The sequence below is a fragment of the Phyllobates terribilis genome, unplaced genomic scaffold, assembly GCF_046119375.1.
Source record: "Phyllobates terribilis strain yellow unplaced genomic scaffold, ASM4611937v1 Scaffold_7__3_contigs__length_470593459, whole genome shotgun sequence".
In the NCBI taxonomy this organism is placed as follows: domain Eukaryota; kingdom Metazoa; phylum Chordata; class Amphibia; order Anura; family Dendrobatidae; genus Phyllobates; species Phyllobates terribilis.
Genome location: NW_027362767.1, coordinates 333,029,535 through 333,053,049, shown reverse-complemented (window position 1 = coordinate 333,053,049; position 23,515 = coordinate 333,029,535). Strand labels below are relative to the sequence as shown.

Here is a 23,515-nt window from a genome sequence, read left to right as displayed (position 1 = left end):
ACCGGAGCCCTCAGCTGATCTTCAATTGATAAACTCAAGTGACCTCAATCTCAGCAGCGCTATACTCCTGTCAGTGTAAACAGTGCTGTCCTCTACAACAGTCACACCAGTGACTACTGCTGTAGAATTGACCCAGATCATCCAGCAAGTGAATTTCACATGCTGTGGTCCTGAAAGACGCGCCACATGTCAATGTCCGCGGGTGATCCGCAGCCTCAGATGTACACATAGTGGACATGGAATTTCTAGAAATCCCATCCACTGTGCTGTAACATCTGGCCGCTGCAGGTTTGATGCTGCATAAACATGCAGTGTCAAACCTGCAGCATTTCCTGATCATGGGCACATACCCAAACTCACCCTCAGCATTTCAATTTCTGTAGCGGAGGCTCAAGTCTATGCTGCAGATTTTGACCGATCGAAATGTCATTACATGTGGTGGATCCGCATGTACTGACAACACAAGTGTAGCATTAGAACACAGCATTTTGCACGCAGCGAAAATACGCTGCATCCAAAGCTCTTCTGATTGCTGATCGTGGGGATGTACCAGCTAACCAAACAGCTGAGAGCTGTTATTAATAGTCAGGGAACATGTTGGCCTAATGGCCTCTTCCTAGGATTAAAATAGCAGCTCTCAGCTGCCCCAGAAATTACATGAATGGGTATTAGGGCTAGTGGGATTAGTGTTTATAGGATTAGGTGTCGCTGACACCAATCCCTTTGTTTAGTGATGAAGAGGTGTCAGCCAGACACCCTCATTACTAAACAAACCTGTAAGTAAAGAGTTAAATAAACACACACACTGAGAGGAAAACACTTTATTTGAAATACAACAGACACTTCTTTAATCATTTAAATAACCAATATACTCACCCCAGGTCTGACGATAATACAAGGGTTAAAGGGATGTCCCACGTTTCTTTTTTCAAATATCTTTATTTAGCTCCAAAAAGCATTCATTGCTGTACAAAAACGCATAAAAAATTCACCAATATTGCGGAAAAATGCGTTTTGCCGCAGCATTTTTCTCTCCAAGAGATGCAGAAACCTTGCAGAAATTTCTGCATTCAAATACTAAACATGCGCACATACCCTTAAGGTGCAGGCAAGTGATAACAGTGCACTCGCTACATTGTGTGCTGTAACTGCTCATTGCCCCAACACAATGTGTGAAAGTGAGTGGCTGCAGAGAGAACATAATTTAATTTCTCCTTGTATCAAACTCTGAAAGAAAGGCAGCTGAATATGTTTAAAATATAATTTACCTGCAAATTACCAATATGTCTGCAAGTAAATTGCTTATTTAGCTAACAGGTGTCCTTTTAATATATTTTTAACTTAAATAGTCCAAATTCTGTGCAGATACTATTGTGCAATATATTAATTATAGTAGTAGTCAAAACTCAAATTTCAAATAAACAGTTAAAAACCTGTATAGAGGATACGCGTCATTTGGTATCTGTGGGTGCACGGGAGGGGATCCTCTCCAAATTAAACAAAAGTATCTGCCACTATTTTAGATTTTCATCGGATAGATTGCCATGTAGAGAAATTAAGTATAAGTAAAGCGCTGTATGGAGATGACGTGCTCAGACGCCTCTGGTGAAGTGCTTCACCTATGGACATCTAAGCATGCTGTCACTTTACAGCGCTTTACTTACACTTCATTTCTCTACATGGCAATTCATCTGATGAAGGTCTATAGTAGATCAAAACATTATTTTTCTGGATTTCACAATTAAAGTTTGTTATCCAACACCACAAAGAGTTAAAAATCATCAGCTTCTCTTAAATGGAACTTGTCAAAATTTAGCTTCCCAAAGTTCCACCATTTTCCTGCATTCTTCAAAAGGTGTCCTTAGTAGACCAAGTTGAAATGTAATTTTGCTGAAAATGAAGTTTCCTTCCTGTGGGGAGCAAGTCTAGGTGCTCATGCCTTATTCCCACTCAATATGGCTTAATTGTTATCTCCTAAGATATTGGGCATAATGAGAAACTTATGTCAGGTGAGCTATATTAGGTGGAAAAAAGTGTGGACAGCTAGGCTCAACTCTGCAGTGTCTCCACCTCCTTGACTAGATAGATCTAATAAGCATTTGGGGCAAAAGGGCATTCATTTAAACTTCATTTTTAGCAATGTAACTCATAGACTGGGGATGCTAAGGACACCTTTGGAGAATTCAAGAAGAGAACTATTTGGTATTGGTGACACAATGGAAGGCAAAAAACATATTAGGGTAGGTTCACACAACCGATTTCTCCATATATAAGAAAAATGGACCGATTATTCTGATCAGACTTTGACTGAGTTTGATCAAAGTGGCATCATTTTTTCTGGGGAGAGAAAAAAAGTTTCCTCCCTTCTCCTTCCTTTTAGTCTGAGAAAATTGGCCCGATTTTTTTCCACAGACGCTTAGACTTGCATTGCCGATTTTGATCCGATCCTTCTGATTAAGATGGGACATGTCTCCCAATTTTTTCCGCGAACTACTCAGTCTGAGAAAAATGACTAATAACTGAAAACTTCATTGTGCATAACTCTAAACCTCCCTAAAGTCAGTTCTTTGTTGAGCCTCCTTTTGTGGCAATTTCAGCTGCAAGTCACTTTGGATTAGTCTCTATGAGCTTTCCACATTTTGCCTCTGGAATTCTTGCCCATTCTGCAAGGCAAAACTGCTCCAGCTCCTTCAAGTTAGATGGTTTCCTATGGTGAACAGCAATTTTCAAGTTTGACCACAGATTCCCAATTAGATCAAGGTCTCGGCTTTGACTAGGCCACGCCAAAACATTGACAGGTTTCCCCTTAAACCACTCAAGTGTTGCGAGAGAAAAAGGAAGTTTCCTCCCTTCTCCTTCCTGTCAGTTTGAGAAAATCGGAGTACATTTGGATGTCATCTGAGTGCGGTCCCATTTTTTCCATGGACCTCTAGACTTGCATTGCCGATTTTGATCCGATCCTTCATTGTTCCTAGATACAGTTGTGCTCAAAAGTTTCCATACCCCGACAGAATTTTTCCTTTCTTGGCCTTGTTTTAGAGAATATGAATAACAAAAAAACTTTTTCTCAACTCGTGGTTATTGGTTGGATAAGCCATTTATAGTCAAACTACTGTGTTTTCTCTTTTTAAATCTTAATGACAACCAAAAGCAACCAAATTGCCCCAATCAAAAGTTCACATACCCTGGTGATTTTGGCCTGATAACATGCACAGAATTTGACACAAATGGGTTTGAATGTCTACTAAAGGTAACATCCTCACCTGTGACCTGTTTGCTTGTAATCCATGTGTGTGCATAAAAGCTGAGTGAGTTTCTGGGATCCAGAGAGACTCTTGCATCTTTCATCCAGCCACTGACGTTTCTGGATTGTGAGTCATGGGGAAAGCAAAAGAATTTTCAACGGATCTATGGGAAAAGGTAGTTGAACTGTATAACACAGGAAAGGGATACACAAAAACATCCAAGGAATTGATAATGCCAGTCAGCAGCGTTCAAACTGTGATTAACAAATGAAAATCAGGGGCTCTGTTAAAACCAAACCACGGTCAGGTAGACCAACAAACATTTTGACTACAACTGCCAGGAAAATTATTCGGGATGCAAAAAACCCCCACAAATAACATCAGCTGAAATTCAGGACTCTCTGAAAACTAGCGGTGTGTCTGTTTCAAGATGCACAATAAGGAGGCACTTGAAGAAAAATGGGCTGCATTGTTGAGTCGCCAGAAGAAAACCATTACTACAGAAATGGCACAAAGTATCTCGCCTACAATATGCCAAACAGCACAAAGACAAGCCTCAAAACTTCTGGAACAAGGCAATTTTGAGTGCTGAGACCAAAATTTAACTTTTTGGCCACAACCATAAACGTTACATTTGGTGAGAGGTCAACAAGGCCTATGATGAAAGGAACACCATTCCTACAGTAAAGCACGGAGGTGGATCTCTGATGTTTTGGGGAAGTATGAGCTACAAAGGCACAGGAAACTTGGTGAAAGTTGAAGGAAAGATGAATGCAGCACATTATCAGCAAATACTGGAGGCAAATTTGCACTCATCAGCCCGGAAGCTGCGCATGGGACGTACTTGGACGTTCCAACATGACAACGATCCTAAACACAAGGCTAAATCAACCTGTCATTGGCTACAGCAGAACAAAGTGAAGTTTCTGGAGTGGCCATCTCAGTCTACTGACCTCAATATCATTGAGCCACTCTGGGCAGATCTCAAGCGCGCAGTTCATGCTAGACAGCCCAGGAATTTACAGGAACTGGAGGCTTTTTGTCAAGAAGAATGGGCAGCTTTACCATCTGAGAAAATAAAGAACCTCATCCACAACTACCACAAAAGACTTCAAGCTGTCATTGATGTTAGAGGGGACAATACACGGTATTAAGATGGGGTATGTGAACTTTTGATCAGGGTCATTTTTATGTTTTTGGTTGTCATTAAGATTTAAAAAGAGATATCACAGTAGTTTGACAATAAATGGCTTCACCAAACCAATAACCATGAGTGGAGAAAAAGTTTTTTGTTTCAGAGAATATGAATGATAACAAGGCCAAGAAAGGAAAAATTCTGCCGGGTTATGTAAACTTTTGAGCACAACTGTAAATGATGTAAGTGCAGTCTCAGAATCACGTCTGCTTGTTACTCTCACAAGCAAAATTACAAAACCATGCAAATTCCACGACTTCCCTGAATTCAGATAGTACACTATGGCCAACAATAATGAGCAACACCTGTGCATACCTCAATTACAGAGCCATTCTCAAAAACAGAATGATAGGTCACAAGACTCCCCCAATAATAGATTACATTATAGCTTTCATAATTGGATTCAGAGATGGAAAAATATAGCGAAAACTTGGAATTTTCTCAAAAGGAACAGCCATACTAGAAATGATAGAACAGCCAACTGCTTACAGCTAGGGAGCCAAATTGCAGTCAAAACTCTTGGCAAGTGAATTTTCTTGATTATTTCAGTAATTGAATATCTGTTAAGCATTGTGTGTAATTTTACCCGCAAAGTTTATTTATTTATTGTACATAAAGCTGTCAGTATAACAGATATTGTAAGACTTCTCTGATTTTCAGTCTCAACTGCCGCTGGAAAAATGAATACTCTAGTTTAACAGCCAATTATTTACATGAGTGGTGAGAATTTTGTGCATAAAGCACGCTTTTTACTTACTGTACAAGAGATCTGATATCCACATGTAACCCAACACAACAAATCATATAGCTGACTCATCTCCTCTTGGGGATCATGTTGGTAACAATAACCTAAAGCCATCATAGTTCTATCCAAATAAACCAAGGACTAAAGACAAAAACCTGAGAATTTCCAAAACTTTTGTTCTTTTTTATGGATTTAAGTAAAAACATAGACGCAGCAATGGTAATAAGAAAATACTCAGCGTATGCATTTCAAATCTAAATAGAAAGAGAATTCGGCTCTCCCAAATTTTATGCAAAAGAAACAAAATCTTTTTATTGCATTAAAGGGGTTGTCTGGTCTAAAGTGATAAGTCTGCAGTCACTGTGTGACTGCAGACTTATGAATCCCCCCAGCTCAGACACTGTGTGCTGCGGAGATTCTCCAGTATGAGACCCGGAACCGCAGGGTATGTATGTGTTATACATACCCCGGCCATTCAGCACCGCCTCGCTCCATACACTTGTATGGAGCGAGGCCACTCCCCATCTAGTGATGTGGACTGCCAGTGGGCGCGTCCAACTAGAAGGCATGGCCTTGCTCAATACAAGTGTATAGGGAGCAAGGCCACGCCCACTGGCGTTACCGGGTCTCATGCCATTGTATCCCTGCAGCGCACAGTGCCTGCGCTGGGGGAATTCATAAGTCTGCAGTCACCCAGTGTTACTGCAGATTTATCACTTTTGACCGGACAACCCCTTTAAGTATCCACTGTTTGCAATTTTAATGTTTCAGCCTATGTTGGCCCTCTTCAGAACAGGCTGCTGCTCAGTGCAGAAAAAAATGGCTGTAGGAGCAGGAGAGCCTCCGAGCAGTGCCTGCACGCCTGTTGTATAAAACAGCGCTGGGGAATAGGAGCACACTCGTGTTTATGTTGTGGAATGGCGCCATTCCACAAGGACGGTTGCCCACGCCCACTGTGCACTTTTTTTATGCTGCATAAATGGACCTTCATTGCATGCTTGAAATTCACAACATGTCAATTTTTTCTTAGGGTGCACTTAGTTTTAAGTGTGGATTTTCTTCATTGATTTGCATTAGATGCAGAAAATCAACAAGTAGAAAACACATATGCATTTTTAGTGCTATTCCACTGCAGAAACACAACAAATAACGCATGTAATCTGCACATGAATGTATCAATAATGTTTTGTTAAAGTCAAATACCAGGAAGTATCAATAACACATCAGCTTAAAGGGGTTGTCCACTACTCGGATAGCCCCTTCTCAATACTTATGTTTCCCAATTTTAAAATAACAACACTTTTACTCACCTCCGGTGCCAGCGCCGCTCCAGCGATGTCTGCATTGACTCTCCCAGCTATCGCCTAACAGTGTGGCATCACACAAACCCTGCCGCCAATCAGTGGCTACTTCACTCTCCCCACCTTCGGACATACATCTGGAGAAAGAGAAAGCAGCAGCGCTCATTTCCCCCAGATGTAAGTCATTTGTGCAGAGGCGGGGAGAGTGAAGTGGTCACTGATTGGCTGCAGGGTTTGTGTGATGTCACACTGTTATGCGATAACTGGGAGAGTCAGTGCAGATATCGCTGGATTGGCGCCGGCATCAGAGGTGAGCAAAAGTGTTGTTATTTTAAAAGGGGGAAACATAGGGATTGAAAAGGGATTTTCCGAGCAGAGGACAACACCTTTAATTTAAAATATGACATATCAAAAAGAGACAAAACCCACAGCATCAAAAATGTGATTAAAATGCAATAAAAAAATGTAAGTAATCTAATTTACATAAAAGGTGCAGAAATACTACAGAAAATCTGCAGTGTTAAAAACTCACCAACTACTCATTGTGGGAATGTAGCCCAAAGCTGGAAGGACCTTAGAGGTCTGATATATAGTACAGACCAAAAGTTTGGACGCACCTTCTCATTTAAAGGTTTTTCTGTATTTTCTTGACTATGAAAATTGTACATTCACACTGAAGACCTCAAAACTATGAATTAACACATGTGGAATTATATACTTAACAAAAAAAGTGTGAAACAACTGAAAATATGTCTTATAATCTAGGTTCTTCAAAGTAGCCACCTTTTGCTTTGATGACTGCTTTGCACACTCTTGGCATTCTCTTGATGAGCTTCAAGATGTAGTCACCGGAAATGGTTTTCACTTCACAGGTGTGCCCTGTCAGGTTTAATAAGTGGGATTTCTTGCCTTATAAATGGGGTTGGGACCATCAGTTGTGTTGTGCAGAAGTCTGGTGGATACACAGCTGATAGTCCTACTGAATAGACTGTTAGAATTTGTATTATGGCAAGAAAAAAGCAGCTAAGTAAAGAAAAACGAGTGGCCATCATTACTTTAAGAAATGAAGGTCAGTCAGTCCGAAAAATTGGGAAAACTTTGAATGTGTCCCCAAGTGCAGTTGCAAAAACCATCAAGCGCTACAAAGAAACTGGCTCACATGAGGACCGCCCCAGGAAAGGAAGACCAAAAGTCATCTCTGCTTCTGAGGATAAGTTTATCCGAGTCACCAGCCTCAGAAATCGCAGGTTAACAGCAGCTCAGATTAGAGACCAGGTCAATGACACACAGAGTTCTAGCAGCAGACACATCTCTACAACAACTGTTAAGAGGAGACTTTGTGCAGCAGGCCTTCATGGTAAAATAGCTGCTAGGAAACCACTGCTAAGGACAGGCAACAAGCAGCAGAGACTTGTTTGGGCTAAAGAACACAAGGAATGGACATTAGACCAGTGGAAATCTGTGCTTTGGTCTGATGAGTCCAAATTTGAGATCTTTGTTTCCAACCACTGTGTCTTTGTGCGACGCAGAAAAGGTGAACGGATGGACTCTACATGCCTGGTTCCCACCGTGAAGCATGGAAGAGGAGGTGTGATGGTGAGGGGGTGCTTTGCTGGTGACACTGTTGGGGATTTATTCAAAATTGAAGGCGTACTGAACCAGCATGGCTACCACAGCATCTCGCAGCAGCATGCTATTCCATCCGGTTTGCGTTTAGTTGGACCATCATTTATTTTTCAACAGGACAATGACCCCAAACACACCTCCAGGCTGTGTAAGGGCTATTTAACCAAGAAGGAGAGTGATGGGGTGCTACGCCAGATGACCTGGCCTCCACAGTCACCAGACCTGAACCCAATCGAGATGGTTTGGGGTGAGCTGGACCGCAGAGTGAAGGCAAAAGGGCCAACAAGTGCTAAGCATCTCTGGGAACTCCTTCAAAATTGTTGGAAGACCATTTCCGCTGACTACCTCTTGAAGCTCATCAAGAGAATGCCAAGAGTGTGCAAAGCAGTCATCAAAGCAAAAGGTGGCTACTTTGAAGAACCTAGAATATAAGACATATTTTCAGTTGTTTCACACTTTTTTGTTAAGTATATAATTCCACATGTGTTAATTCATAGTTTTGATGCCTTCAGTGTGAATGTACAATTTTCATAGTCATGAAAATACAGAAAAATCTTTAAATGAGGAGGTGTGTCCAAACTTTTGGTCTGTACTGTACATATTCTTAAATGCGCTAATATTAAAGTAATAGTAAAGTAAAAAAAAAAAAGGAATCAGTGATGAAAAGATTCCATTGGTTTTAATTTCGGGAATGTGTAAAATATCTATTTTTTATGTATATTATGTGTTGATTTAATTGCAAAATAAAGTATAAATTATGCAAATCTAATAATCTCAGGCTGCAGGTATTTTCTTGTATTCAGTCTTCCAGGTGTGGCGACAATCAGACATCTAACAGTCACACCTGGCGCGCAGAAATACATGTGCGGTTAGAAAACCTAATTGTCTCTTCTGTGTTTTGACTCTCACTGAATAAAACAACAGGAGATGTTGAAAGGAAAAGTAACTAGTTCAACAAGGATTAAAAGCCAATACATTAATCCTCCAACATCTTTAGGGTAGAATTAAATGTACAAAAATCAATGTGATTGTTGTAGCTCTGATAAGTAGTTAGTAGCAATTACTTTTGATTCCAGTTTGTATTAACAAGTGCAAATTTTCCAGCAGATGAATATCCTCTTAGTGAGTGGCGGTATTCACATTTCACGGCTCATGAAACAGTGGTTTAAAGAGGCCACAACACTAGTATGAACCAATATGGGGATTTATCAGTCTCACTGCTCATAAACTCATACATTTATTCCAGGCAGGTCTAACGTTTTTAGTCTTCTGAATGCAGAACACTTAATTTTATCTCAGTTATTACTATTATTACCCTTAGTCAAGAGGGATCCATGCATGAATACAGTATATTATTATGTGTGATTAAGAAAAAAATGTATGTACTCCAATATGCATGGATCGAGGTACAAAAACTCTCTTCTTTACATTTTTGTGTCTAATCATAATGCTTTTGCATTTTTTTTACAGTCTAGTGTTTCACTCAAATATTTCATGTGTTTTATCACAGCAAATTATTGTTGGTCGGGTGCCATTTGAGCCTGTGGATTATAAAGTTCTTAAAGTGGAATGTGTCATGTGAAAAAAACGGTATTAGCCTGCAGATATCGGGTTAATCTGTAGGTTAATAATGTTCTCAACCTGCGCGGTGCCCACACTGAGAACCCCACTGCCGGGGGGAACTGCTGAAATGGAAATGCAGAGCCGGCTATTAGTCAGTGCCGGAGGCTCGGTTATAGCCGCTGCTCACTAAGTACTGAACAGTGACTGGAGCCATGCCGACCCACACACATGACTGAAAGCTCAAGTCTGCCGGATATAAAGTTAATTTCCTCCCGGCAGCGGGGTTCTCAGTGCGGGCATCGGGCAGAATGATATTGAACTGCAGATTATCATTATATCTGCAGCTAAATTACAGATTCTCCTTAAATAGTGCATAAAAAGCACCCCTTATATAACAATACATCATTTATACTTTTTATGGCTGCCTTCTTCAGTTCGGATTAGCTCTCTACTGAAAGGAAACTAGTGCCACTTATGAAAGTAGCTACCCTAGGTGTCAATGTTCACCCTATACCAATTCTTGCTACATAACTAGGGATATTAGCCAAGCCAGACACCAATCTATGGACAGCTGCTCCTCATGAGTGCAGAGGAGGGTTAGCCTGGATGAATAAGATCCCCTGCTTTCGGGGTAATGGACTCTTTTTAAGGAAACCAGCTGATTACGGAATTTAATTAACAATGTTCCAGAGAAAAAACCCTGTACATTAATTTTCATTACTCCTTTTGAGGTAGCTACTATATTAATCAATGTCCAACCCAATCATGATCTGCATTGTTGAGGGGTAAGTACCTTGTAACAACTGTCTGTAGATGGATGTTTAGCTTGGCAAATAATAATAATAATGATAAATAATGATAGTCATGTTGCGAGACTCGTTGGTTCAGAGCTTTTTTCTTCACAGGAGAGGATCAGTTTCCACTTTTCTTGAATAGAGCATTAACAATAGGCTTTCCCCTTCCAAACCTTTTAACTCGGAAAACGCTATTTACCTGCAGATATACAGTAAATCTGTACATACAGTATATAGCGTTCCAGTGCTGGCTGGCTGCCTTTTTGAAACTACCGAGAGAAAATTAACCTATTTCCTCCGGGGAGCCGGCGGCTTTCAGTCATGGGGGAGGTGCATGGACTGATTACGGTCACAGCTCCGCTCATTATACTGTGAGCGGTGACTGTAAGTACGCCCCGCCACTTTGATTGACAGCTTGCTCTGCAGCTCATCAGTGCTGTGATGGCAGTTAGTAAAAAGCCTGGGGCATGCTTATAGCCACCGCTCACAATGTAGAGAACAGTGCTGTGAGTGATGAGTGTTATTCATACCTGCATCACTCCTATGACTGAAAGCCAGTGGCTATTGGGAAGAAGTATGATCATTTTTTCCTGATAGCTGCACTTTCAGCTATCAAGAGACACCTTTGGAAAGCTTTTCACCTTCCAATTAACCCTATATCTTCAGGTAAATGGAGTTTTCCAAGATGACAGGTTCCCTTTAAATAGTTGAACCCTGCTCTGTACTACTGAGCTCATGTACTCTGAAATAGCTGTCTGTAGATGGGTGTCTGGTTTGACTTCTAATCCTAGTCATGTTACAAGGCTCATTAAAGGGTCAGATATTGACTTACAGGGTTGCTACAAGGCTGTAGTAAAATCTACTTACAGAGCTAGTTTGCACTAGGCAATAAGATTAAGTGCATACACATATAAGGTCTCTTTAAGAAAAGCTTGTTCCCCCACAAAACAGTACCCCCTGACAAAGCAATGATGCCTATCCAATCCATGCGATGTTTCCCAGAAGGCTTGCAGACATTTTATGCCCTTGTTATGCGATTCAGAATAAAATAAATATATTTGTGATGGAATAGTCACAAAATAGGACATGACGCAATGTTATGCAATGTTATGGACTTTACAGAACTACGGTATTGCCAATTTGCATATAACCTTCAATGCTTTTATTACCCACGGCATATTATATTTGAACTTTTCTGCTTGATTTACCATGGTCCTAATTGCAACATGTTTTGGCCCATATGACCTGATCTGAACAAATCAAATCCTCTCAAAATAGATCATCTTATAAATATTTTATGGGCTTAGTTTCACTGTATTTATCAGAAATGGTTGTCATTTCCAATAAGCGTTTAATGCTGGAACGCTGACATGTTTGACAGTATCCTGGAGAATTTATAGCAAGTTGTAGTGATTAAAATTTAAGAAACTGTTAGCATCTGTTCAATTCATTCAAATATTGAAACACTGAAGCTTTACATGTATCCGGTGTGACCATTAATAATTCAGTGCGAAGTATTCCTGAGATTTTCCTTACATCAAAAGTCAGGATGTTTGTTCTAATACAATTATGAAGTTTAGGGATTGACATATGTAACAATACAATATGAGATTACTGCATCTTTCTGTAAATGCAGGTCTAAATTTAAAAAAAGCACATAAATAATTCACATGTCCTACATTATTTGTATGAGAGGCAGAAAGGTTTACAAATTGTTATTCTGTGTTTGTTTAGAGTGTGTAAGGATGAATATGACACTTGATATATTCTTGTCACTCGTGTTACGTTTTATTAAAGTCAGTCTAAGTTAAGTACGTGATATCTTAATAGAGACTTCATTCTTCAGTGATGTCACTGGATATTTTATGTCATCAAGAGAACAATTCAGATGAAATTACTGCCTATCCTATTTTGTAATATTCTGGTATGGATTCCCTGTTGTTTTACCAGTTAAAATTACACTTCAGCTGCACTGCACCAGTGAAATGTTTGGACACCTCTTTTCACGCACTGGTTTTCCTTGTTCTTATTTGAATTTGGATATTGTAAAGTAAAACTGAAAGCAGCAAAACTATGTGTCATGCTAGATATGGGAAGGAGCCAGCGTACAATGATGGGAAAAGGGGGAAGCCCAGCAACTACGGAAAGGGAGAGTGGAGACCCCGAGGCAGATCTAACAACACCCTGAATCCCCTATCATCCCTAAATAGGTTCCGCACCTATCGCCAAGCAGGATACCTTAGCCCTGCCTGTCCCTAGAGCTAGGCCCTAGGTAAGGAGGGGTGAGTACTAGTCAGCCCCACTGCAACTAAAGACAAACAAGGGAAACAGACAAGGGGATACACTTAGCTTTGAGAAGACACCAGAGAGATCACGACTACATTCAAAGGAACTCCAAGAAGAATCTAGCCAACTGCTAGAACTGCAGACCTGAACAGAGGAATTTACTCTATCACCAGCGATTCTCTGGAGAAACTGAGGGTATTTAAAGATCCAGCAAAGGTGTGTTAATTAGCAGCAGAAGGTGGAGATCACCGCTGGGTCCTAGAGAGGGAAGGATGATGAAAGGATTAAGAAGGTGTCTGCAAGGCCAAACACAGTGACCTTCTACAGCTGGATCCAGAATGACGGCCTATCAAACCTGAGACACCCGTGACATTATGAAGGAGCAAAATGGATGCAAGTAGTAAGGAAACAACTGCGAAACAAACCAAAATATGTTTTAAACGTCACATAACTCAAAGTACCTCCCTTTTACTTTGATGATAGCTTTACACCCTCTTGACACTCTATTTGGAAGCTTCATTAGATAGTGACCTGGAATTACTGCTAAATAACAGGTATGGCTCATCAAGAGTTAATTTGTACAATCACTGGCCTTCAAGTGTTTCACAGATACAGTGTTGGTACACTGGTCAATACAGTGCTGAGCCCTAATCCACAACTGTTCTAAGCCAGAATATGGCAAAAAACACTCAAATACGGAAAAAAAAATGACAGTCCATCATTAGTTTAAGACATGAAGCTCAGTCACTTTGGAAATTGGTAGAAACTTGAAGGTATTCTCAAGGCCATTCATGAAAACCTTCAATGGCTATGATAAAATTGTCTCTCTTGAGGACTTCCCCAGGAAAGGAAAACGATGAATTACCTCTGCTGCAGAGGATAAGTTCATCAGAGTTTATCAGCTGCAGAAAATGAAAACAGACAGCACCTCAGATAACAGCCTTCATAAATGATGCACAGACATCAGGTAGCAGACACATCTCCACATCAACTACCCAGAAGAGACTGGAAGAAGTAGGCATTTATGGTTGAATTACTGTAAAGAAACCACTGTTAAGGACCACAATCAAGAAGAAGACACTTGTTTGGACCAATCATCAAAAGGACTGGACATTAGATCAGTCAAAATCTGTACTGTGGTTCGATGAGTCAAAATGTCACATTTTTGGTACCAGCTGTTAATGTCTATGTGCAGAAAAGGTGAGCACATTGTTTCTACATATATGATGCTGAAAGTGAACCATAGCTACCACAACAATCTGCAACAACACGCCATCCTTTCTAATTTTAACTTACTGGAATCATCATTTGTTTTGCAATAAGAGAATGACCCAAAACACCTCCAGGCTGTGTAAGGGCTAGGTGACCAAGATAGGATTGATGGCGCGCTGCATCAGATGACATGGCCTCCACAATCATCCAAACTCAACCCAATTGAGATGGTTTACGATGAATCAAACCACAAAGCTTTGTGAATGTTGTCAAGACTGTTGGAAAGTCACTTTAGGTGACTACCTGATGAAGCTACTTGAAAGAATGCCAAGGGGGTATAATACTGTTACCAGAATAAAAGCAGGGTACTTTGATGAATCTAAGGTATAACACATATTCTGGTTTGTTTCACACTTGTTTCTTTAATCCATGTTACTACATTTGTTCCCTCATGGTTTTACCGCCTTCAGTCTGAATATATGAAATGCACATTCCAATAACATTAATGAAACCATTGCATAAACAGGTGCCCAAATTTTTGATTGGTACTTTATATGTCTAAGCACTACTCCAACATTTTTGTTTTAATTTAAGTGCTGGAGTGGTGGCACTAATGTACGTTTCCTGTCCCTAGTATTATAATCTTGGTGCATGTTGTCAATATCTTACCAATTATGTGAATATTTTTTTTAGAGCATGTTAACGATGTATTTTATTTGCATTTTAAAGTAGCACTTGATTTAGGATTCATGTGAGCTCTTTGTGTTTTACAGTGGCCTTCCTTTGCCAACAGTTCATGGTGCCAACCTGGTAAATTCAAGTGGAGGATCTGGAAGTTCCAGTGAATCTGAAACCAGCTCTGAATCAGATTCTGATAGCGAGAGCAGCTCAAGTGACAGTGAATGTAATGAAGGAAACCGTAATGTAACCCCAGAGGTAACATTCACTGTAATCCTTGCTTTGAGAAGTTGTGTATGTATGTCAGTTTATTCACTATTGGCTGTACTCTTCATTGTAGTGCTGAAGGAAAACACACAAAAGAAATACCTACAAATTTGGTCAGGGTTCCATATCTGAATTTCCTGCATTTTCATAGAAAAGGGTTTCTGCTATTTGATTTGGCTATTCCTGAAACTCCTAAAGACTATCTACCACTTTTTTTGCTACCTCTCCACTATGCTTGGTTTTATTTTATCTAAACTAGCATATTTTCGTACATTTCAGATGCGTTTGCTTTAAATATTGCTGTGTGTATATGTGTACCAACAATGAGCACTCTGTTTGCTTATTATTCAACAGAGATTACCCTAAACTAACATTATAAAAAATGTATCATTTGATGGGATTATTTAGCTTTTTTTTTTTTTAGATTTCCTTGGGGCACTGTTTTTAAATTAACGAAAGCATCCAATATGCTTGCTAATTAGCCATTTTGATAAATAATCTGGTATGTTTTATGAGAAATATACATTTTGTTTGATAGGAAAGTAATTTTTTCTATACATTCCTCTTGTTTGACTAAAATATGATCCTGTTTTAAACCTACAGCCCGAACCACCGTCTACAAACAAATGGCAACTGGACAAGTGGTTAAATAAAGTCAATCCACATAATAAAACGATAATTAACAACCAAACCGATGTGCATTCAGATAATAATTCTGAACCTCAGAATAACCAACAGGTTGAAGAAGAAAGCAAAAGGGAACTTAGCAGTGTTAGCTCTCAGTCAGACTCCCTTCCCAAAGATAAAGAGCTATTGAGTCCAGTTAGAGAGAAAAACAAACCTAGGGTACCGCAAAAGCCTCCGGAGTCTAAACCTGCAAAACAAAAGTCTCCAGCTCACATTGAAACCACTCCACAAAGAGCTGTTGCTAAAAAACAACCAAAAAAGGTTGAAAGAACATCAAGTGCCGAAGACTATGCTTGGAATAAACCAAACCCCACCAGCAGCACTCCCAAAGAGAAAGATGTACGAGAAAACCAAGAGCCACCAAAAGCAAGGACGAAAGCCACTGTTGCTAAAACTGCTCCAAGAAAGGAGCAAAGGACTTGCACAAGTAATGCATCTGAGAAAAAGAAAGCTAGAGGGACAAGTAAAATAGTCCCTAAGTCTAGGGAGTTTATAGACACGGATTCTGCATCAGATTCGAACACTGACCAAGAAGAAGTCCTTCAGGTCAAGCAATCAAAGGCATGCACTGGTCCTACAAATCCGATTAAGTCAAAAGACTGTAGCAACAACATCTTAAGTGTCAGCAGCTTAACCAGCAATAGCAGCAGTGTATCACTTGACCAAACTCATAATGATCTGGAGGAACCATTTTCTCCTCTTCCTGTGGTTCAAAATGAACTTCTATCACCACTTAGGGAATTTGAAGAGATTAAGTCTTTATGGGTGAAAATAGACCTGAGTCTGCTCTCCAGAATACCAGGTCAAGAGACTTTTGAGAGTGAGGTCTTAAAGAGTGAAATCAGAGACCAAGGTTTTAAACACAAGCCACAAACACCAGCCACAGCCACTGAGAAAAACTGCACAAAATCTAGACGGAAGCACAAGGTAAGTCAAGGTTAAACAGAAATTTAATGGAATTTAATGTTTACACTTATTTTACTTTTTTGTGTTTTTAAACTATGTCTCTGCTGTCCTTGATCATATTTACATGCTAGAAATTAATGTTCTCAGTTCAGTCAATTTAGGTTTCTTTATTATCTAAGTAAAAAAATGTAATTTACTAAGTCCTTGTAGCCAGAAAACTGCTACAGAGGGAATGATACATTTTTCTCTTCACTTTCACCTATGATTTTGTGCTATTCATCAGAAATATTATAGTAGGGCAAAGATTCACTTCTATTCAGGAAGAGTGCACAAATATAATATAAAAAATATACTGTTGCTGAAAGCTTTGTTTTCTGTAAGGAATTGTCTCCTGTTGTCTCCTTCATAATAGAGCTTGAAAAGTAAAGAAATACAATATATGCAATTGAATGTGTTAATTTGGGTTATAAATAATACCTCTATTGTTTTATCAGTAATAAAGCTGTAATTCCATAACATATTGTAATTAATGTAGAAAAATAACACTGCATTGTACGATCTCTTTGTTATTCATCTTACAAATTAATTAATATATTGACAATGGGGTGTTATTACTTAGGTGTGTGTATGTACTCTGACATTTTCCAGTCTGTTCTGTCTTGGTAGGGACGCACGCACCCCTTTCACAAGGGGAATAGCAGCACCCAATTATCAATCTATTCATAAATGTTTCCTAATAAAAGGAATTCTATTAAAAGACAGTCCAGAATTTATTTTACTATGAATTCAATTACTTACTAAAACAATAATACCAACAGTGGTGATAGGTCCTCTTTAGTAAATATGGTTGAAATTTTAAAAAAAAAAACTAGTTTGGTTGAAAAGTAAAAATGTTAATCTATTAAAGGTGTATTATCAAGTTATTAATTTGTTTAAATTAGTTAGACAGCACAAAAATAAGCAAGTTTGTTATTGACTTGCTACTTCTAACTGCTGTCATTCTCCTGCAAAGAGAACGTTTATCTTTCATGGTGTACAGTTAGTTTGGCCAAGCATGCACAGTAGTTACATTCCAGGATAGAAGTTATCTCATAACATACCAGCCACCTCTCTCAAGCCCATTGATTTCTATACAGCAGTTATCTGCTCACCTTGCTCCCTCTCCTTCACAGCTCCTGACAAGCTGCTGTTATAAATCTTGCAAAGTCACCAGACCTCAGCATCAGCTGATTCCAACCAAAGCAGTTCTCCTAATCACAGCTCTCACTTTCTTGAGAATTGTGCTTGTTCAAATGCACGGTGATCTCTATGTGTAAATACATTAATAACATTGTAGACTTCGGAACACTGATATCTGAATGTGTTATAGCAGAACTTGTGCTGAACTTTATAGTCATACTAATACTACAGCTCTACTCCTGACCATTACTGTCACTCAAAGCGGAGTGCCCAGTCTGCCAGAAAGCAGAAGTAAGGAGACTATATGGAGACTGGATATCTCTGAGCTGCTCAAGAGACAATTTGAGAGTACCCTTAAAAGGATTTTGGCATAATTTCTATTCTTATGCAAAATTACTTTGCAGAACTTTGGTTGCATGTTATAATAACCAAACCAGAGATAAATGTAAATGTAGCCATTCCTAAACAATTGTTTCAGTTCAATTGGCTATTCTTTTTCGATAGATGCTAATGACGCGCCCCTAGGGCTGTGGGGTACTCGGCAACCGGGCCTATGGATGCTGGTGGGGGATTTCACGGTGGCTGGCCCGCTCCGTGGCCCAGGGCGGTCAATCAAAAAGGGGATTGTAACTTGGATAGAAAATAAAAATAAAGTAAATAGTTCGTGAAGCCACCTGTGGTACCTGGTAAGGTTTACCAGCGCTGCTGCAGACCTCCGGGGGGTGATGGGATGGCAGCTGAGGTGTTTCTGCTCCCCACAGGTGGAGCGGGCCCCCGGGGCAGTGTGGAGTTTGGTGGGTGGTGATGCTGGGACTTGTAGTGCAGGCGGGATGGCGCAGCAGGAGTAATTGACAGAGACAGGGGATTTGCTTCAATACCTTTACTGGTGCGAATGTCAGGTACGGTCCAGGGTACTCAGTAGGATGGGTGCACTTCAGGAATTCTCCCCAGTGAGCGGGTATAAGGCCTCCTGGTCCGTGTCTGCCTCTCTGTATGCTCCTGGCCAGCCTGCAACTGGGCCTAGCTTATGTGTCGTGCTGTTCCTTCACCTGTCGCTCGGTAGTAGGGCCTTCTGCTGGTAACCACTCTCCCTGGACGCTGGGGCCTTGTGGTTCCTGGTCCTGTAATGGGTCTAGCTTCAGGTCGTCCAGGGACTTTTAGTCCTCCTTGAATGCCGGTGATCACTACTGGGTATAAAGGGACCCTGTAGGCGCGGACCCGGTGTCCGGTTTGTATACTGGGGTGAGCCTATGATGCTCCTCTGCCCCCTCAACTCCTCTCTCCTTTCTCCTCTTGCCTTCGGCCCCACTCGGGGCCCTCAGAACTCAGCAGCAGACGAGCTGCGTCTTTGCTGCTCTCAGCGTCAGCACGCTCTCAGACTCTCTGGCTAAAAACTGAGCTGCCTGGCTCCACCCTCCACATATATATCCCTAACGGGCTCCCTCTGGTGGTGTGAGGTGGAAGGGTGGAGGTGTTTGTATGTAATGAGGGCCTCTTGTGGAGAAGTCCGTCCATGCACCCTGGGTCCTGAGGTACCTGCGCACAGCAGGGTGCCACACTAAAAGTAATGGACACTAAAGCTGTACATTAAAAATACTATAAGTTCAAAGAGATCTGTGTTTTAGTTTAAAAACATGATGAGTATATGGAGAGTGAAAACTGCCTAGTGTAACCTTTTAAGCACAGTGGAGTCATTAGCTCAATGTACTCCTAAGTGACTGTTCCCGTAGGTCTCAGGGCTGGGGTTGACAATTTTTCTGTGCCCCCGAACAGTATGTTTCCAGTAGATTATATAGATGTTATGTGTTTCATTACATGGCTCATAAGGAAGAGAGCTGACCTACATACACCAAAAGAAGGTCAAAACTGTTGAAGAGACTCATTAAATCCCATTAGTTAAATGGAATATGTTCTTCATCCACTCTACTTTAGCAGTGAAAGGAGATCTCTTAAACCCATGACCCACTGAAGACTAAATTACAGTACTTCTGTACTTGCAATGTGAAAGTTATTATGTTTAAATTCTGAACACAAAGTTACTAATATGTGACTACCGAGAAAAATTGAGGCCATTTCTACACTATGTATTCATGATTAAAAAAGTGATGCAAACAAATGTGTCTGGCTTAGAGGAGCAGTTTCACAACAACTCCAAGTCATAAGTAGCCTAAACCATTGTGAATATTGTGTTTAATAACAAAATCCCCATTTGGATACATATTCTCCTTTGGATTAAAAAAAATCTAAGTTGGAATTTGATACATAAATTTCACAAACTCTCCTAAAAAAAAAGATTAAAAGATACAGATACTACGCTAGTGATATTAGTTAAAATATTACTTATTTCAAATAGTCAATAGGCACTAATGGCGAAACACTATTTTTAAACTCGTCAAAAACTTTAAGCAGTGTGGGTGTACACTTTTAATTTTTGATGAGTTTTTGAGGCATTTGCACAATCAGGACAGTTGTTTGTGAATTGAATGTTCCTTATTTTTCTCTTTGATGTCTCAAGACCCCACAGCACAAACAAAGTATGATGTAAAAATAAAAAAAACCCTAATACGCACCTCACTGCTCACCTCTCCAGCTGCTCTTATTGCTCGTTCCCTAGTGTCTGGTCCACCGTGGCTCTTCTTTCCGCCGTTGCAGGTCACAATTTCAGTGTCTTTACTCTAGGATGGTTGGCTGCACAGGTGAGCAATGAGGTGAGAGTTAGTTCATTTTTGTTAACTTTTTTCTGACCTCTACATTCAGCAAGATATCGGCCAGCTGGCAACCATTTTGCTGAAAAAAAAATCAGTATTCTGGAGGATAAAGATTGTTGTAAAATTCAAATAGAATTCAATTCCACGCAAATTAATTTGCCTATCTGTAATAGTCATAAAAATTTAGCCAAAACTGGAGCTGAGCTAATAAATTTGAGTGGGATTGAATTCTACTAGAATTTTACAAAGATCCACATTCACCAAAATGCAGATTTTTTTGTAATTCGCTTCTGCAGAGGTTCAGGTAAATGGTAGTTGCTGGCTGACATTTTTCTGGCCCATAAAGGACCATCAAAAGGATTTAAAAAAATAAAAAATCCTTATATTCACCTTACCGATCTCCTCTTTGGCTCCTTTGCTAACCGTTGCCACCCATATGGTCCTTGTCACATCTTTTGGTCCCCGCTGCCTTTGCTGATAGTGCTGGAATCCCTGGGTCTCTTATGCTGAGCTGAGAAATCTGGCTTTCATGATGCTTGGGAGGGATCATGGAAGATCAGTGGCACACATCATGACATCATGATGACGTGACATTCCACGCAATCACTCAGGACCTCTCCAGTGCGAGCGGTGGGGGATCGGAAGATGCAGCGGAGACCGGAAGGATATCAGTGAGTAGCGGAGGGGCTGGACAGGTGAGCGGTAAGGTGAATATAAGGTTTTTTTTCACTTTTTTACATATTACGTTTATTATGCTCTGTGGTCTGTAAGAGTCATTCAATTTGTGTAAAATAACTTCTCCGCGAATTGATTTTCTCGGAAAAAAAAAGAGTGAACAGGCGAATTCGAATTTTGCCTGATCCGCTCATCTCTAGTCAAATCTAACAAGGTAATACCATTTGTAGCACAACATTGATTGGCTGCTGACTATTGCCTGTCTGTTTGAACTAACACTGATTCTTCGACTGAAGGGCTTCCTGCTGATTTTTCCTGGATAGTGAGGCTGCTGACCACCAGCTGTGCAGGAAACATCAATACAATTACACTCACATGAATAAAGTTGTGTACAATACCTGCAAAATGCATAAAGCACCTCAATCCTAAGGATAGGCCATCAATGTAAAAGTAGTGGACAACCTCTTTAATTGATATAGCATATCAATTAAATCTCAGAACACCTCTTTTAGACTTTTTAATAACCTAGAAATCCCATCATTCCAGTCTGTCTCCATCAAATAATTGACATGTCAAGTAATAGGATAGAATTTTTGCACACTAGTTTTTTATTGGGCGGTGAAATGTCTGTTTCTTTACAGTGTAAGTTTTATTCATTTTTTTTCTATTTATCTGATATTTACATTTGACATTATCATACGTCCAATAGCTGCTGGAATAATTGACTTAAAAAGACTTGATTATTTTACAATAAATATAGTAATAATCCGCTGTAATATGTTGTGTAAATAAGGGGTATTGCGAAATTGTAAACTATTTCCTGATATCATTTCCAGCAGTGTGAAAGCAGTGACCTGCAAATTGACTGTAAAAAGCAACGCTTGGATGAGATCTCCTGCCTACTTCCTCCATGCATCTCTCCCATTCCTAGTAGCAGGACGTCGAGCACTAAAGAGTGAGTATATTAGCCTTGTATCATCACTGCTTTAGTTATTATTAATTCATTTGCCTCATCTATTTTGCAAAAATCCATACCGAGCTTTGGTCAAGCTGTTCCTAGTGATGAGTAAATTTGCTGAAATACGAATTCAGCAGTTCGCTTGAATTTGACCAAGAAATTTGATTTACATTGAATTTATTTCAACATGAATCAAATGAACATCATTATGCTCTGAGGTCTCTCTGGACCCCAAAACATAATAAACACATGTAAAAAAAAGAAAAGAAAAACTTAAAAGTTCTATTCACCCGGCCTTAGCCTGCTATGTCGCGAAGCCCTTCTTCGGTCTGGCCATTTTCTTTGGTTTTGTCATTGAATCTTCAAAATCTTCCGCACTCGACATCTCGGGTGCCTTTTGATACACTTCATCTTTGGTGTTGATTAGGCCATGGCATGATGTTTTGCGAAGTAGATCATGTCAGCACGGTATAAGCCAAAGATGCTGGGTGCATGGAGACGCTGACGATGGCCCATTGACGAAAACAAAGAAGTAAAGTGAGTTACAAATGAGTACTAAATTTTTTTAAAGTCCTTTACATCTCTTCTAAATCCAGAAAAAATGGTGGTCGGTCACCAATTTGCGCTATTCTAATCACCAAGAAAATGCGCCCAATCTTTTGTTTAGTCTGAATTCTTTTCGAGATGTAAGTGAAATTTTTTATACCTGCAATGTGCACAGAAAATGGTGGAGCAAAGTATTTAAAAAGAAAGGCAAAAATACTAGAATGTGTTGTAGCTATTGCCAGATTGTCATGTAATTGTAAATGGCACAAGTGAATACGAAAACGGAAAATCTGTTCTGTTTTTGCACTTTGGGAATTTAGCCTAAGGCAATGATGCAAAAAAAAGTATTTGGGAGATGGTAAAACTTTTAAAACACACTTTTTAACTTTTAAAATACAATTAGGTGGATTTTTTTTATGAAACCATTAGACCTCATTAGGTATGTGCACAAAGGGTCTTTTTCAGGCAGATTCCACTTGAAAATCCAAAAAGTGTTAAAAAAATATGAAAAAATATGAGTAGTAACATAAGGCTACGGCCCCACTATCAGTATTCGGTCAGTATTTTTTCTCAGGAGTGGGAGCCAAAACCAGGAGTGGGTGATAAATGCAGAATTGGTGACTTGTTTCTATTCTACCTTTTCTCTGATTGTTCCTCACCTGGTTTTGGCTCCCACTCCTGAGAAAAAATACTGACCGAATACTGACCAAATACCGATAATGGGGCCGTGGCCCAAAAACGACTTACTGTGCATGTTCAGTCTTTTTGAGCTTCTTTTAATCACTGCAGGATTCCAAAGTGGCTAAAAAAGTGACCTGATTATTATTCTCACTAGTTTACATACACAAATATAAAAAAAAAAACTGTTTAGGAAAAAGTCCGCCAGTATTTTTCTGAAGTGCCCTCTGCTGGAAAAAGTTGATGGCTTCCTGGTTGTCTAAAAG

At 39.8% G+C, this 23,515-nt stretch overlaps 1 protein-coding gene across 3 annotated transcripts in view; it reads left to right on the top strand.

Annotated features, from left to right (window-relative positions):
• Positions 1 to 23,515, top strand: part of AFF2 (ALF transcription elongation factor 2) — a 692,736-nt gene that overhangs the window by 576,828 nt on the left and 92,393 nt on the right. For 2 of the 3 annotated variants that reach the window (XM_073641226.1, XM_073641228.1), the window contains exons 10-12: positions 14,741 to 14,903; positions 15,516 to 16,526; positions 21,904 to 22,022. In XM_073641226.1, the coding sequence (XP_073497327.1) occupies positions 14,741 to 14,903; positions 15,516 to 16,526; positions 21,904 to 22,022 (1,293 nt within the window). The remainder of the gene's footprint in view (positions 1 to 14,740; positions 14,904 to 15,515; positions 16,527 to 21,903; positions 22,023 to 23,515) is intronic. The other variant, XM_073641227.1, reaches the window with a different exon arrangement.